Source organism: Prionailurus viverrinus, chromosome B3, assembly GCF_022837055.1.
Source record: "Prionailurus viverrinus isolate Anna chromosome B3, UM_Priviv_1.0, whole genome shotgun sequence".
Classification (NCBI taxonomy): Eukaryota; Metazoa; Chordata; class Mammalia; order Carnivora; family Felidae; genus Prionailurus; species Prionailurus viverrinus.
The window spans coordinates 109472253-109486747 of NC_062566.1; the positions used below are offsets into that span (position 1 = coordinate 109472253).

A 14495-nucleotide genomic window follows, 5' to 3' on the forward strand; every position below is an offset into this window, starting at 1 on the left:
TAACTGACTGAGCCACCCTGGCGCCCTGGGGATGGCTTACATTTTAAAATTCTATATTAAAGCATTTTGCTTATACCTGCTCTATTTTTGTTCTAGTGTTACTTGTGGCTTATGAATTTCCTAAGTAGAATTCATTAGATGTTCAGCACTGTGGCCTTGAATGTCATTAACTATTTTCACTTGCGCTATTTTTCCCCCCCACAGACTGGTTGAGATAGCAGAATCTCGTTTTCCCAGATATTTTAACACTGAAGAAAAATTACTTTTGACAAGCAGTAAGGTTCATCTTTATCGGGAACTCAGCTGCGATGAAGTTCTACAAAGGTTTGCTGCTTTAGATTTTGGTAGTTTAGTAATACTTTGAAGATATATTTCTTGTTTTTTATGCTTTCAGCTTCTGAGTGAAAAAAGTGTCTACATATGTATTAGGGTTATGGGAAATAAATTATTTCAGTGTTCTTTATTTGCTACAGCCTATTGCATGAAATGTTTCTTTAAAAAGAAAACATTAAATGAGTGAAATGTTTTAGATTTAGTTAATTAAGTAGTATATTGATTACTTTTGTTTCATTGAAAGGTTACCCCCAAATTCAGCAACTTAGAAGAGCAAACGTGTCTTGTCTCACCTAGTATCAGAGGGTTAGGTATCTGGGAGTGGCTTAGCTGAGCGTTTCTGGCTCAGGGTTGCACCAGAGGTTGTAGTCAAGCTGTTGGCCAGTGCTATGGTTATCTCAGGGCTCAGTTGGAGCTGGAGAATCTTGGATAATTCCAAGGTTACTCATATAGTTTCTGGAAGGCCTCCCTTCCTTGCTGGCTGTTGGCCATAGACCTCTGTTCCTCACCAGGTGGGTCTCTCCATAGGACTGTTAACAACATGGCAACTTGCTTCCCCCAGAGAAAGTGATTTGAGAGAGTGGCAAGTGAAAGAGAGCCCAAAATGGCAGCTGTAGTCTTTTATAACCTACTCTCAGAAGTGACGTGCCATCATTATGTCATATGCTATTGGTCTTACAGACCAATCCTGGTAAATATGGGAGGGGTCTGCACAAGGCTGTCATTACAAGGTGGGAATAAATGGGGGCCATTTTGGAGATTTGCTGTGACAAGCAGTTTTACCCTAAAATTAGCAGTATCGTAGGAGAACCAGAGAATTAAACTAGATGAAAACATTATGGTCCATTTTCAAAAGAGTGCAATATGTATAGAAGAGCTGGAAATAAGTTATGAAGTTATGATCATTGAATACTTGTAATCATTACTGTAAATGAGGGAGGAAAAATTTGTTGTCATTGTTTTTAAGTTGATTAATCTTTGAAATACCCTATTTTATATTATATTTTAAATTTATCCACTGTTTTACAAATTCTACTTTTACAGAATTGAATCTTTGGAAGAAGAAATTATTTCAAAGAGAGTTAAACTTGTAATTATTGACTCTGTTGCTTCCGTGGTAAGAAAGGAGTTTGATGCACAACTTCAGGGCAACATGAGAGAAAGAAATAAGTTCTTGGCCAGAGAAGCTGCCACCTTGAAGTATTTGGCTGAGGAATTTTCAATCCCGGTAAGTTTTTTCTTTCTCTCTTTTTTTCTTTCCCTTTTTTTTCTTTTATGTTAAATTTGCTGACTTACAATATCAAGTAATATAATTAGAAGAAAATATAGAACAGATGACATGTTAATAGTACTAATTACTATAGTAAATATCAGCATCTTCTTAAATTTGTTCATCTGTTGAGATTACTTTATCTTTTTCACAGTTGGAGTCTGGGGCAGATTTGAATGTTGTTTGTAAAAGTTCCCAAGGTCAATCCTTTTCTTACACCTCATTGTTGACTCTGTGTATGTTTTGTATTACTTTGCCACACTGAGGTAAATATTAACTATTAGAATTACATGGAATTGCCTATGTTTATTTCTGTAGTTTCTTTTATGGCATATTTGTCAGCTTTAGAAATATTTTAGTTTGAGATATTATGTTATTGTGTTCAGTGCTGTCTTGTACACTGTAGGATTTGGTTGGTTCCAAATTACCAGAGGTTGACTATGACGTTTTGGAGTGTTGGGAGTGACAGTAATGAAAGTGTCAGTAAGGAAACCTTGAGAGATGGCTGTTGACACCACTTTCCACAGTGGGAATTGTGATGAGGAAATCTGAAGATGTGGGCATTTTGCAAGGGTTTGTGGTTGGTAAGCCACCAGATGTAAGTGTGTACCGATGGCTTTCCCATTAGCAGCCCATGGGAGAGTTCTGCTTGTTCTGCAGCCCCACCAGCATTTAGTATTGTCAGGCTTTTCAGTTTTAGCCAGACATCATCTTGACAGAAAATAAGAAAATTCCTTAAACTGATATAAAATTTGGTTATGATATTATAATTTTTAGATTTGTGTTTGGAAAATTAAAAGCTTGGATCTATCTTTGTAATATGTACTAAGACTGTAAACTACCACGCAGCCTTGGAGATTTATAAACCCAGGCAAGAAATCAAAGGAGAACATGTGGCATACAAAAAGGTCTACATTTCTTAATGGCTTTCTAATTCATATTTTGGATTATATGATGTAATTCCTGGTAAAGTCCAGAGCTGTAAAATTTATCCTGGATGACGCTCATCTTTTAAGTTTTATTGTAGTAGGTTAAAATGATAAATTCAAATCCATGTTTTCCCTGGCCAAGGGAATTTAAAAATATTTTGTAAAGTTACTTGATTGAATGGAAAAGTTAAGTATATGTACTTATTTTATTAATTCATGCTGGTTGCTTGACTTAATCTTATGTAAAATATGAAAATTTACTTTTTAAAAGTTGTATTTGTTTGCTTTTAAATAGTAATTGTAGGTTAATGTTTTTCAATTCTTTTCTGAGGAAATTTATTTTCCTGAGTGAGAAAAGGGCTCTACTTTTTTTTGTTTTTAATCGCACCCTCTGAAAGAATAAGTACTTATCATTCCCATGTCTCTCTGTCTTTGCCTTTGTTTTTCTCTATAGAGATAAATATATAAATAGGGTATGTACTTCTGTAAAACAGGATGGTATTGGTTTTTGTGATGAGTTAGTATTGGTTTTAGAAGGATTTTGAAAAATATTTCCTTTAGGAAGTGTCAGGATTTTCCTAGCCTTATTTCCTCATTTAAATGAAAAATCATGAACTTTTAAGTTTTTGTACTGTACTTTGAATAGGTGGCTCTACACAGAACTAACTAGCTTAAAACAATATGTTGCTAATTTATTATCCCTTTCAAAATTGCAGATGGTATGCCTCATTATAGTTCCTCAAACATTCCAGCAAACACTCCCTCCTCAGGAAGTGTTTGTTATTCCTCAGTCTGAAATATTTCTCCTCTAAATATCTGTATGATTTCTTCTGTCCTGTCATCTTATTAATGAGGACTTTCCTGACCATGTAAGTATTAACCACACTCCCTGCCTCCCCATTTCCTTTATTATGCTTTATGTTTCTTCATTATAATTTTCACCATCCAGGATGTTATATATTTATGTTGACTGTGTGTGTCTCCTCCACCCCACAGAATGGTCCTAGGAACTGTCTACTTTGTTCAGTGCTTTATTCTTAGGAGCAGGAACAATGCCTAACACACAGTAGGCACTCAGTAAATATTTTTGAATGTATGAATTGCAGATGTTGCTTTTCTCTTTGGACTTGAATTTTATATATATTGGTACTCCACTTAAATTTTAATATTTGCTTTTAACCTTATTTGGATCCTATATTTAATATTGTTTGTTACTTCTAAGAGTCTTAAGATATAATATTAGCAGAATGTCTTATCAGATAGGAGCTATACTTAGTTATACTGGCATCTTACAGGAAGAGAACGAATTCTTAAAATTCTTAATCTTGGAAGTAGAAAAGATTTTATTTCAGTTTAGTAGAACTATGAATGTCTGATGTCCTCCAAGGAGTGGGTGGGAAGCCAAGCATTCCAGCCTGCCCTCTGGCTGTGGGTCTGAGATGGTGAATAGAGCCAGGACCATGCCTGGTACTTTGACACTCTAGATATCATTTCATTTAAATAAGAGTAAAGAGTAAAACCAACCTGGGTGGTGGGATGAGTACTGTATTGAATTTTAAAATTTCTCTTTGGTGAACATGCAGTACTTTTAATATGTGAAGAAAAGCTTAAAACTATAATCTGTATTTAATTTTGATTGTCACATTGTATATGTTTGTATATGTATGTATGTTTGTATGCCAGCATTCCTGTATGCATGAAGATTGCAATCTTCTCAGTAACTGATAGAATAGACAAAATATTAGCCAATTAAATCCAGGACAGAAGACCTGAATAACATAACCAACTTGATCTGATTGACATTTACAAAACATTCTGGTCACTGCCTGCAGAAAATGCATTTCTTTCAAGTTCACATGAGATATTCACCAAGATAAACTATATTCTGGGCCGTAAAATAAAACTCAACAGATTTAAAAGACTGAAATGGTATGAGGTATGTTTTTGACCCACAAGAAGAATTAAATTAGAAATCGCTAATACAGGGATGCTTGGGTTGCTACATCAGTTGAATGTCCATCTCTTGGTTTCAACTCAGGTCATGATCTCACAGTTCATGAGATTGAGCACCAAGTTGGGCTTTGCACTGATAGTGCAGAGCCTGCTTGGGATTCTCTCTCCCTCTCTCTCCACACCTCCCCCAAATAAATAAATAAACATTAAAAAAAAAAAGAAAGAAATCGCTAATATAAACATATCTGGAAAGTCCCCAAATATTTGGTAATTAAGTAAAACACTTCTAAATAACCCATGTGTAAAGAGCAAATCATGAAAACTTAGAACATGTTTTGAAGTAAATCAAAAGGAAAATACAATATACCAAATTTGTGAAATACAGTTAAATCAGTACCTATAGGGAAATTTATCCTAGAAAGAAGATTACAAATCAATGATCTAAGCTTCTAAGAAATAGAAAAGGAACAAATTAAATTCAAAATAAGTAGTAGGAAGGAAATAATAAAGATAAGGGTAGAAATCAATGAAACTGAAAACAGAAAAACAATAGAGAAAACAAATCAATGAAATAGAAAGCTAGTACCTTGAAAAGATCAATAAAATTGATAAAGCTTTACTGAAACTAAAAGAGAAAGAAACAAATTAGTAGTATCAGGAATGAAAGAGGTAAATCATTATAGATCCTATAGGTATTAAATGATAATAAGAGAATGTTATGAGTAGCTTTATTCCACTAAGTTTGATAACTGAGATGAAATGGACAAATGCTTTGAAAGATGCAAACTTTGAGGAAGAAATAATGAAAATAATCCTATATCTGTTTAAAAAATTGAATTTGTAGTTAAATATCTCGCAGAGAAAAGTCTAGGTACAAATGGTGTTACTGGTAATATCTACCAAACATTTAAGGGAGAAATGTCAATTCTACAAATCTTCCAGAAAGTGTACAAGAAAACTATACACCAGTGTCCATTATAAACATAAACACACAAATCCTTAACAAAATATTAACAGATTAAATTCAGCAATAAATAAGAAGGGACCAAGTGGAGCTTATTTCAGTAATGCAAGGTAGATTTTAAATGCAACATTAAAATATAAAACTGATCACATCAATGTATTAAAAAAAGATCATCTCAGTAGATGCAGGAAAGAAAAACAGTCAACAAAACTCATCAGAACTATTCATGATGAAAATTCTCAGCAAAGCAGGAGTTGAAGGGAACTTTCCCAACTTGATAAAGGGTATCTGCAAAAACCTTAAGCTAACATCATACTTAACTTACATTTAATGGTAAAGTACAATCTTCCTAAGACTGGGAGCAAGGATAAGAAAGCCCACTCTTTTTTTTTTAAATCCCAAATCTGTTGATTGGATTGTTTCCCACTCATGTTGGTTCAGGTTGCTTTTAGTGCTGCTTCTGTCTGAAGGATCATCCTTCTGTTAAGTCTTGCTTTTCCTTCTGTTGGCTGGCATAGGACAGTGGAGCACCTCCCACACAAAACCACCCTTTGTGCATGGCTAAAGGCGGTGGTGATTTTGTAGTACTCTGGGCACTTCACACCCATGAGGTAGGAATTGGTGCTCTGCACCAGGTGTTTCTTCTTGTGCTTCCTCTTCTCTTCCAGGGATGGGTGCAGGAGGTCCTTTGCCAAGGGCCATGTTCTTGTGGGCAGGTCATCACGGTCAGAAAGGAAGATAGCCCACTCGTACCATTTCTGATCAGCAATGTACTGTAGATCCTAGCCACTATAATATGGCAAGAAAAAGAATTTAAGTGCATTCAGATTAGAAATGAAGAAATAAGACTGCCTTCATTCATAGATTTTATGTGTGTGTGTGTGTGTGTGTGTGTGTGTGTATTTAATGTTTATTTAATTTTGAGAGAGAGAGACAGAGCAGGAATTGGGGAGGGGCAGAGAGAGAGAGGGAAACACAGAATCTGAAGGAGGCTTCAGGCTCCAAGCTCTCAGCACAGAGCTTGATGCGGGGCTCAAACCCATGAACTGCAAGATCATGACCTGAGCTGAAGTCGGACGCTTAACTGACTGAGCCACCCAGGTGCATCTTAGATGATATATTTTTAATAGAAAACCCAAAGATTTAACACAAAAACCAAAAGCTACTAGATATGAACAATTGGAAATTGAAATTGACTTTTATAAGAGCCCCAAGAACATGAAATACTTAGTGGTAAATACAACAAAATATATGTAATATTTTTATGTTGAAAACTACAGAATATTGATGAGACAAATCAAAGAAGATCTGGATAAATGGAAACATATCATGCTTATGGACTGAAGACTCAATACTGTCAAGATGTCATTTCATTTCAAATGGATCTATGTATTTAACACACAGTCCTAATCAAAATCCTAGTAGGCTTTTTGGTAGAAATCAAGAAGGCGACTGTGAAATTTATGTGGAAAAGCAGAAGACTGAGAATAGGCAGTACAATTTATAAAAAAGAGAGTATAGAGGAATTCCACTCTCTGATTTCAAGACTTACTATAAAGCCACAGTAATTAAGACAGCATTGTATTGATGATAGGGTAGATTCCCGGATCAGTGGAACAGAATAGAGTCCAGAAAACAGATTGATGGTCAGTTAATTTTGAACAAAGAAGTTATGGTCATTCAATAGAAAAGGGGTAGTTTTTCAACAAATGGTGCTAGAACAATTGGATATCTGTAAAAAACAAGCAACCCTTGACCAATTCCTTGTACCATTACACAAACCTAATTCCAAATGGATCACCCACTGTAACATAAAATCTAAAACTATAAAACTTCTAGAAGAAAACACAGGAGAAAGTCTTTGTCATTTTGAACGAGGCAAAGATTTCTTAGATGATGCAAAAAACATGAGCCATAAAAAGCATTAATACTTCTACTCTTTGAAGACACTTTTAAGAAAATGAAGCGACAAGCCACAGTCTGGCAGATAATGAATGCTTGTATGACTTACATGTTAAAGGACTGGTAACTAGAGATAGAAATATGAAAACTCACTGTCAGTGTAATTTTTTAAATGGGCAAAAGATGTGAATAAACACTTTAATGAAGATCTACAAATGGCAAATAAGCACATGAAAAGATGCTCAGTCATTAGGGAGATGTAAATTAAAATCACACTGAAGCTACACACCTATTAGAATGACTCAAAAACCAAAAACCAAAACCCTGACTATACCAAATACGGATCAAAGTGTGGAGCAGCTGGAACTCTCATCCATGCTGATGGAAATGCTAAATGGTGTAGCCACCCTGGAAAACACTTTTGGCAATTTTTTGTAAAGTTAAACATTTTAACTATGTGACTCAGCAACCTTTCTCCTAGGTATGTTTTTATATGCAAAGAAATTATATATATCCCTGCAAAAATCTGTATGAAAATATTTTTAGTAGTTTTATTCACAGTCACCAAACACCAGAAATGACATGAATGTGTATCAGCTGGTGAATGGATAAAGAAATTCATACTCAAATAATGGAACATTCATATAACAGAATACCACTCAACAATAAAAAGGAATGAACTACTGATATAAACAACATTGATGAGTCTCAAAAACACTGTGTTAAATGAAAGAAGCCAGACTCAACTGGCTACATTTTATATGATTTGTTTTATGATATTCTGCCAAGGGCAGAACTATGAAAGTGAGAATCAGGTCAGTGGTTTCAGGGGCCCAGGGCGGGAAAGTGAGGAGATTGATTACAAATGGATATGAGGAGGGACTCCTGGGTGGCTCAGTCTGTTGAGCCTCTGACTTCAGCTCAGGTTGTGATCTTGTGGTTTGAGAGTTTGAGCCCTTCGTCAGGCTTTGTGCTGACAGTTTAGAGCCTGGACCCGGCTTCAGATTCTGTGTCCCCCTCTCTCTTTGCCCCTCCCAGACTTGTGCTTTGTCTCTCTGTCACTCAAAAAGTAAACATTAAAATAAAACAAACGGATATGAGGAAATTTGTTGGCATGATGGGAATGGTCAATATCTTGATTGTAGTGTGGCTACATGAGTGTGTGAGTTTGTCAAAACTCAGAACTGTGTACCCAAACAGAGTGTGTTTTTTTAATTATACATTAATTTTTCCTTAAGAAACAACAACAAAAAGCAAGTGAAACACTTATGCTAGAGGATCTTTTATGATTCTTTCTTTTCTGGTCTTAACTTTCTGTTACCTCAAGGAAAAGAGAATTACCAAGTATGTTTAATCAGTAAACTTTATTTTAGCAGTTCAAGCTTTGGCCTAACAGTCTTTTTTTAAAAAATTGCTATTGTCTTCAGAATTTGTCAATGTCAAATTCCTAAAGTTTTATTTCATGTTGCATTATAGTAGCCTCAAAATCAGTTTTGTAGTTTTTATCCAGTTGAGTTATAAAGGCAAGTTGCTTAAGACTTAAAGGTAAGAAACATAACCTAACTGATCCTTAGCCTCTTGCTGATTCCTCTTTCTGAAATGTGTTTCCTTTTTTATTTTCAACTAATTTTTTTTGTCTATAGAATTAATTTTATTTGGATAGTTTATGAACACTACCAGCATGTTAATGACCGCTGAAAATGTGAATGAACATAAATATTAATATAAATAATAATGAAAATGTGGAGGCAAATTTTAAAAAAGCTGAAATGTCTCAGTTTGGGTTCAGAAAATTTTAACCTCAAAAGTTAATTCAGTAACTGGTATTTTAACATTTTTTAAAGGTTTATTTATTTATTAAAAAAATTTTTTTTAATGTTTATTTCTGAGAGAGAGAGAGAGAGAGAGAGAGAGAGTGAGCGCGCGCGCGAGCATGAGTGGGGGAGGGGCAGAGAGAGAGAGGGAGACACAGAATCCGAAGCAGGCTCCAGGTTCTGAGCTGTCAGCATAGAGCCCGATGCAGGGCTTGAACCCATGAACTGCAAGATCACGACCTGAGCCGAAGTCGGATGCTTGACTGACTGAACTACCCAGGCACCCCAAGGTTTATTTATTTTTGAGAGAGAGAGAGAGATTGAGACAGACAGACAGACAGACAGACAGTGTGAGCAAGGGAGGGGCAGAGAGAGAGGGAGACACAGAATCTGAAGCAGGCTCCAGGCTCTGAGCTGTCAGCCCAGAGCCCAACGCAGGGCTTGAACTCAAGAACCTTGAGATCATGACCTGAGCTGAAGTTGGACACTTAACTGACTGAGCCACCCAGGCACCCCAGTAACCTGAATTTTAAATTCATGCCTTCTTTCTGGAGATGAGTTGTTTATTTAGAAGCATGTGAGAAGAAATATCCTCCCTCAAGTTTGAAGAAAAACTGATCTCTCAAGGCCTTATTTTGTTCTTTTTTTATTAGTGTTGTATAACAAGATGTTATGATCTCAGTCAAGATTTAGATCTAGGTATTTTATTTTATTAGTTTTGTGGAGAGTCACAAAAGGAAGCTCTTTGGAGTAGTTTATATAGGGAATACTCTTCACTAACTTTTTTTCATGGAGTGAAGAAGGAGTAGTATGTAGCACATAAAATTATACATTTTAGGGACTTTTAGGGCCCCCAAAGATGTTACAGTTCTGAGATTTGGTGGCCATGAGTGACTTGAATCCTCTTTCAAAGTTTTGAGATTTTCAGGTAGTAACTCAGGAGGAGAATATCCAGAGCATGTGTAAGCTGCAGGAGACAAAGGCAGGGCCATTTCTCCCTCTGACGTTTTGTTATACTAACATCTTTTTTAAAGCTTTTGTGATTGATCACACTAGGGACTTCTATAGCTTTCTCTTTTATGACATTTGTGAAATATCTGATTGATTTTCACCATATTTGACACACATTATTTTTCACCATGATAAAGTGTATCATTATATTTTAAGCTTTAGTTCATGTTCCTGTCTTAAAACAAAATGGTAGCAGATACAAGTTTTCAATTCACACATGGTCTATTTTTACTACTTAATTGAAATGTTTCCATAATTATTTAATTTCTTGGGACTTCATGGACATGATTCCTCTAAAAGTTTAGGTAAAAGGGATACAGGAGTACTGATGCATAGGGGCACTTGTACCCCAATGTTTATAGCAGCACTCTCAACAATAGCCAAATTATGGAAAGAGCCTAAATGTCCATCAACTGATGAGTGGATAAAAAAATTGTGGTTTAAAAAAAAATTGTGGTTTATATACACAATGGAGTACTACATGGCAATGAGAAAGAACGGAATATGGCCCTTTGTAGCAACATGGATGGAGCTGGAGAGTGTTATGCTAAGTGAAATAAGCCATACAGAGAAAGACAGATACCATATGGTTTCACTCTTATGTGGATCCTGAGAAATTTAACAGAAACCCATGGGGGAGAGAAGGAAAAAAAAAAAGAGGTTAGAGTGGAAGAGAGCCAAAGCATAAGAGACTCTTAAAAACTGAGAACAAACTGAGGGTTGATGGGGGGTGGGAGGGAGGGGAGGGTGGGTGATGGGTATTCAGGAGGGTACCTTTTGGGATGAGCACTGGGTGTTGTATGGAAACCAATTTGACAATAAACTTCATATATTGAAAAAAAAAGTTTAGGTAATAGAGAATAACATTTATGTTCATCCCTTTGATATTACTGGGATACCAAATCCCTGCATACATGTTAGATGTATTTGACTAGATCACTTATTTCATTGTCTACAGAAGACAGCTGTTTACTTCAATATGACTAAAGTCTTACAGCCTTGTGAAGGGGGTAAACTTGTACTATGCTAAGTGTATTCAAATTAAGAAGGATTTATTTTATAGTATGGCAGCCTAGGAGGCTCAATATGAAAAAAATACATACTGTCCATAAGCCTAGTGTACCTAATTCATTGATACTATTATGAGAGATATAAACAGTTGCTCAGAGAATATGCAGTAGAATAACCACTACACTGTGGTTCTAGCCCTTTTCCTCTAACAAGAAACAAATCATGTACACCATTTCACCAAATTTATTTTCATCAACATCTTAGGTCTCTGGTTCATTTGCATTTTAGGTCTTATCCCTACTTGCTGAAGGTAAAGCATTGTCTTCTTCATCATTAATCTCCAAAGCAGACTGTTCATATGGTGGACGTAAGATGATACATTGAGGTGTTAGAATAAAACATTGGAAACATCCATATTTACTTTTTACCTTGTACTTCTAAAACCTCTATTTTATGTATGTTTTTAAATGCATATAAAGCATTAGAACAGTAGACTTCTGTGTATCTTAATAAAGACACATTAGGAGTAAATTTTGTTTCGATGTGTGAGATCAATAGTGCTCTGGTTCACAGAATTTCAGGTAAGCAGTAGAGGATACACAAATACACACACACACACACACACTCTCTTAGAGTTTTTATTGCCTTTTAAAAAATGTCTCTGGAGGCTTTCTGTCTCTGAAAAATCAAATTATGCCAAAACTTAACCTCAAGGAGTCTTTACTTGCTGGAGGGTTTTGGGTGAGAAGATTTTTTCTCCTCACAGACTTCCATAGTATTAGAAGAATTACAGTTTACACTAGTTTTTAGCATGGGCTCTGGAGTCAAATGGATCTGGGTTAGAATTCAGACTCCTCCATTTATTAACCGTATAACTGTAACTTAATAACTTTGCCATCTTTCAGTTTTCTAATATGTGAATATGGGACTTGCCCAACTTTAAAACAGTGGTATAGTGCTCAGTCTTCAATAGATCCTTAGAAAAGTTAGAGGAGGGTACTTAAAAGTATTGCTCTGATAGTAGAAACTAGTTGTTCTTTTGAATTAAATATACTTAGCACAGAGCCTCACATACAGCTTAACAAATGATTAGTTGAAGAAAGCTGTAAGTTTATAACTAATATTTAACACCTTCATTTTACCCATGAGAGAATCTTACTGTCTTATCTCTCTTCCAGAAATAGCTTGCTTGCTTGCTTCAGGACTTTCAAATGCTAGTGGTCTATTCTCATTTTGCCCTATTAGCTCATCTGGGCCATATGTCGGCATACTTTTTCTGTAAAGGGCTGGATAGTAATATTTTAGGCTTTGTGGGCTATGCTGTCTCTGTGGCAACTACTAAACTCTGCCATTATAGCTTGAAAATAACTGTAAACAATTTGCAAACAAATGGGTATAGTTGTGGTTCAATAAAACTTTGATTACAAAAACAGATGGAGGGCCAGATTTGATCCACGGGTCATAGTTTTCAGCCCCAATTCCTCACCCATCTCCCTTCTCCCTTCTCTCTAGGCTAAGCACCCAGGGCTAGTGCTACCACAGGTCCACAAGTTTATAGAATTAGGAGGAAGGGAATAGAGTAGTCTGCTCATAAAAGCAGTATTTCCTCCAACTAGTTTAAGGCATTGACCTAGTTTTATTTTAATTTATTTAAACTTTTTTTTAATGTTTATTTATTTTTGAGAGAGACAGAGACAGAGTGTGAGAATGGGGTGAGGCAGAGAGAGAGGGAGACACAGAATCCTGAAGAAGGCTCCAGGCTCTGAGCTGCCAGCACAGAGCCCGACTCGGGCTCGAACTCATGAACTGTGAGATCATGACCTGAGCCCAAGTTGGACGCTTAACTGACTGAGCCACCCAGGTATTGATCTAATTTTAAATGCAAGTAATATTTTCATGAACCCCCAGTGTTGACTTCGGTTTTATTTTAATATTACAGAAACATAAAGAATTAATGAAATAAGCTAATGACTTTTTGTATCAAATCACAGTATGAAACCATAAATGTGGGTTGCATTTACAAACAATACAGTACCATTCAAATTAATTACTGTGCTGTTAATGATGATTTTGTAAATCAAATTATTGCTTGCAATGTAAATAAATTAATTTATGGCACAGGTTCTTTTGGATTATATATATATGTATATAATACAGAGAGAGAGAGAGAATATGTATATGTATACATATATGTATGTGTATATACATATACATATTCTTCTGTTATGTATACATATACATATTCTCCTGTAGGTCATATGGTGACTCAACTTTCCCACCTCTTTTCCCTCTACAGAACCTTCTTCTGTTTGGGAAGGGTGACATCATTTGGCCGTCACCTGAGTGTGAATGCATATACATTTAAAGTCTGCCATTACTCTTTTCTCATTAGTCCCTGACAATTAGTGTGATATGACTTGGCATCACTTGATTGAAAACAGACACTGACATCATGTTGCAGTTTTCATTTATAAAGTGTCTATACTAATATTTTGAGGCCATCACTGAAATGACATAAAAGTTAAAAATTCTCAGAATTTACAGACCATTGAACATATTTACAGACTATGTTTTGAGAATGCAGTTCTATAAGTCTTGCAGAATCCTGTTTCCTGTAGTTTATGGGGCTGAGGTGTACGGGACATTCTGCTATTGGGATGTATGATGCAGAATCTTTGTCTTTAAAAGTGTGTCCATCCTAGTATTGGAAAAAAACCAGAACACTCTAAAACTGTTTGTAGATACTGGTTGGAAATAACATAAGAGAAGAATTTAAATATTGCTCGCATAAAATAAATTGTGGTTATGGTTATTTATGTTGCCTTGTTATCACAGACTTCTAATTACCATACACAGAATAGTTATTACACATATTGTAAATTATGTATCAGATTAAAATAATAGGCTTTTCTTGCCAAAAGGGTCTTAAAGGTCACTTAGATTAACTCCTTCATTTTACAGATGACACAGGCTGAGCATGACCTGACTTGTTCAAGGATACTTAGCATAGGAGAGGGCAATTAATGGGTAGAATGCAAGATCTTTTGGATGCCAGTTTTGGTACTTTTTTCTGTAGTGGGATTATCTTTTTCTCTGAGACTTACAGAATAATAATGAACATAAACTTTTTTTTTTAACGTTTTTATTTATTTTTGAGAGACAGAGTGCCAGTGGGGGAGGGGCAAAGGGAGACATAGAATCCAAAGCAGGCTCCAGGCTCCAGGCTCTGAGCTGACAGCACAGAGCCTCTGAGCTGACAGCACAGAGCCCGATGTGGGGCACGAACTCACCAACTGTGAGATCATGAC

The 14495-nt window shown here is 35.8% G+C and overlaps 1 protein-coding gene across 5 annotated transcripts in view; it reads left to right on the forward strand.

Annotated features, from left to right (window-relative positions):
• The window catches only part of RAD51B (RAD51 paralog B), a 617832-nt gene that overhangs the window by 45922 nt on the left and 557415 nt on the right, over window positions 1–14495 (forward strand). For all 5 annotated transcript variants that reach the window (XM_047862724.1, XM_047862723.1, XM_047862725.1 and 2 more), the window contains 2 exons: window positions 205–324; window positions 1378–1561. In XM_047862724.1, the coding sequence (XP_047718680.1) occupies window positions 205–324; window positions 1378–1561 (304 nt within the window). The remainder of the gene's footprint in view (window positions 1–204; window positions 325–1377; window positions 1562–14495) is intronic.